At 37.4% G+C, this 3354-nt stretch overlaps 1 protein-coding gene across 1 annotated transcript; it reads right to left on the reverse strand.

Annotated features, from left to right (window-relative positions):
• Positions 1-303: 303 nt before the first annotated feature.
• LOC131901488 (vomeronasal type-1 receptor 4-like) lies at positions 304-1419 on the reverse strand. Its single transcript, XM_059252623.1, has one exon. The coding sequence runs from the start codon at positions 1417-1419 to the stop codon at positions 304-306; it is 1116 nt and encodes a 371-aa protein (XP_059108606.1).
• Between the last annotated feature and the right edge of the window lie 1935 nt (positions 1420-3354).

Raw genomic sequence — 3354 nt, forward strand, 5'->3', positions numbered from 1 at the left:
AGCAGGGTATTTGGGAAGCTATGGCTGAAGAACTTTTCTGGTACTGATGCAGGCTAGAGCTGTTGTGAATGGACCAGGGAATCCTGAAGCACAACTTCATAGTCAGCCATGATTTCAGTTTTCTTTACCATTAGACTGTAAGACCCATAAGCTGTCTGTGAAATAACCAAGCTCTCAGGATGTCCTAGAGAATGAAAGTGGGAAGAAAGGCACCTTCATTGAGAGGTTTTTGCTAGCTCTTTTGTACATCAGCTAGACAAAGGGAAGCCTAGCAGGGGTAAGTTGAAAAGTAAGGTAGTCTTCCTACAATGGGATAAGCTCATGTAGGCTGCTAATTAAACCAGCTGACAAAACTACCAATTTATCACTTTGGTTAATTGTTAAAAGACAAGACACTAACTCCTTCACTTTCTGTACTGATATTGTGATGGAGATGGTAAACACCTGGATACCACAAAAAATATCATTTACATAATTAAAATAAGAATTAAAGATTTTATTCCTTATCCAGGCCAAACTGAGTCTAGGAACCACAGAATAACAATTTATAACAACAAATGGTGCAAAACAGGGAAAACCTAGAGAAGTGAGGATATTGATGTTCACCAGCCACCAGCTGTGATTATACAAAAGAGCTACACAGCCTTGTAAGATGGAGGAGAGAGTATAAAAAGCCAGAAATGTAGACACCAGGGCCAGGATGCTCTGGGTGGCTTTGGACTCAAAAGAGATTCTACTGGAACCTCGAGTGCTACGGATGTGTTGAATCCTCTGTTTGTGTCTGTACAGAATGACAATCATGTAACCACTAGACCAGGCCATGAGCAAAGAAAAGAAGATTTCAGGGCACACCACCAGTGCTGAATAGAGTGAATCATTGATATCATTACTCTCTACAGTGGAACAGTATCCAAAATCTCTTTTTCTTGTCAGATTTTTAGTATTCCTTTCAATAAGTGGGTATACAGGAAAAATGACATTTATCAACATGTATAAAACCCAGAGGATGGCAATGGAGCAGCCAATGAACTTTGAAGCTTTGATTTTTTGATCCTTACAGCAACATTCCTTGTGACTGATGGTGATGGCTTGGAAAACACTCAAGAGGCAGGTGGTGCCAATGGACACAGTCCTGCCCAATCTCTGAATGTACAAAATTAATTTGCACCCAAGATCATTTAAAAACTGCTTCAACCCAAAAGCTGCCACTGTATTTGGCACTCCTGAAGAGAGAATGATCAAAGCATTGGCGGCGTTTAGGTGCATGCGAATCAAATCTGTGGGCTTTAGTTTGCTCTCTCCATAGTGAACTAGATAGTAGTAGAGAAGAGAGAAATTTCCCAGAATTCCAGCTGTAGTTTGTGACAAGAAAATGATTTTGATGGCCAATTTCCAGAAGTCTATTCTATGACCTGGCATGATTCTCTTTAGACAATAGTCAAAGCCATTTCTCTGGTCAAAATGAATGAAAACTATTAGTAATACAAAGATATACAGAGAAACTAAATCAGAATGTTCCTTAGGTCTCAGGAGTAACAGCCCAGCCTAGACTACAGAACAAGAATTTCTCAAAGTTAATGCCAGAAAAAAATATTACTTACAATGTACACTATTGTAAGTTGTCAAAATGCCTCAGCACACATATATGTATTGTTGACATGCCTTCATAATCATTGAATAGGCAGCATTATGGGTAAGGATATTTGGCCTGTGAGAAGCAATGGAAAGTGAGAGCCAATAATATCAAGCAAGATATAGGACAACAAAAATATACTTATATTTTCTAGACTTTGTATAAATGCAGTCAATTTCAATATCCATAACCAAACTGAAAACCATCAATTCTCACAGTATATCTTATCTAAAATTAAAAGATGATTAATGAAAAAGTTATAATATCATCCAGAATATATCTACAGTTATGCATATAGAATTTTGTTAAGAGCATAGAATGTATTCAAATTATGGGTTAAGTGACAGCTTTTATCTTATTAAGTTAAGAGCTAGCTCTTATGAAAAGTCACAACAAATACACACACACACACACACACACACACAAACACACACACATGCACACACAGGTTAGGACTGTAAGAACATTGGGACATTCAAAGCAATGAAATCCTAAAAATGTTCAACAGAATAATAATAGGCAAAATAAGTCAGCAGAAATGCCAAGGAGATGATCACTATATGAAGAATGATAGCTAATGGGGAAATGTTCATTGTCTCTGTTGAAACTATGTCTAGAATAATCAGGTACCAGTCAAAAGTCTTGAGTGTAAACAGTTGGTAAGATGGCAGTCAGTTAAACATCCCATCAGTGTAGTGGGAGGAGACTCTCAGGATGCAATACTCTTCCTGCAGGAGAATGTGTGTGTAGCCCTCTTAATGAGGGTGAGATTCCCTTATAGAAGTAGGCCGGAGCAGCTGTGAATCAGTACCAGGCTGAACCAAGAAGCCTCAGGAAGGGAGAAAATGCTCCACTTACTGATTTGCTATGCAAAGACAGTTAGCTAGCCAATCAGCAGGACAATCAAGAACTGGGGGAAAATTACCAGTGAATCTTGAAAACTGAAGAAGTTAAAAGAAAGTGCAGAGATGACCTGAGAACTTAGGAACTACCAGATAGTAGCAGTTTCCTGTTATCAATGCATTGGGATTGGAAATTCCCTAGAAAGTGGCTACATCAGAAAATAGAAAGTATTTTAGTAAGTGAGGTAATATAGGCCAAGAAGGATCAATAGTGTACATTGTGTCTCAATGTTGCTTCTTAGTTTATCATTATTAAAATACATGATTATGTAAGAGTGACTATGTGTCCAGGCCACAAAAGTTAGTATGGAGCCTTTAAGAGGATTAAAAAGAGACTATGAGAGACCAGTGAAAATGAGAAAATACAGTGATAACAGCATAGAAGAAAAGTGCCTGGATCACATATGCTGGATAAGGGTGGAAAGATGGGAAAAAAGTGGGATTGGTTCAATCAAAACACTAAATAGAAAAAAAGCTTAAAAGAAACATGCTACTTTTATCTAATTAAAATTTTCTAGCAAAAATACAAAAGAAAATCAAAATGAAAAAAAGTAAAGGAAAATATAGTTGACAACACAAAAGTTGGGTATAATTCTGAGTAAACCAAGAACCTCACGGCCTGGCAATGCCTGTGAATGTCACCACAAACACTCAGAAATCTAGTCACTTCTGCTTATGGAGAATAAATACAAAAAAAAACCCCTACATGCCAATAATGTGAGTCCTAAGAATGACAGCCCAAATAAATTTCTTTGTATCATCAAAGAAAAGTGGTGTTTATAATCCACTAATACTCTTGGATGCTTCAACCTGCAGACC

This window comes from Peromyscus eremicus, chromosome 1, assembly GCF_949786415.1.
Source record: "Peromyscus eremicus chromosome 1, PerEre_H2_v1, whole genome shotgun sequence".
NCBI lineage: Eukaryota > Metazoa > Chordata > Mammalia > Rodentia > Cricetidae > Peromyscus > Peromyscus eremicus.

Bases quoted from the DNA above. Each gene is read 5' to 3' on its own strand.
- LOC131901488 (XM_059252623.1), bottom strand. From the start codon at position 1,419: ATGCCAGGTCATAGAATAGACTTCTGGAAATTGGCCATCAAAATCATT.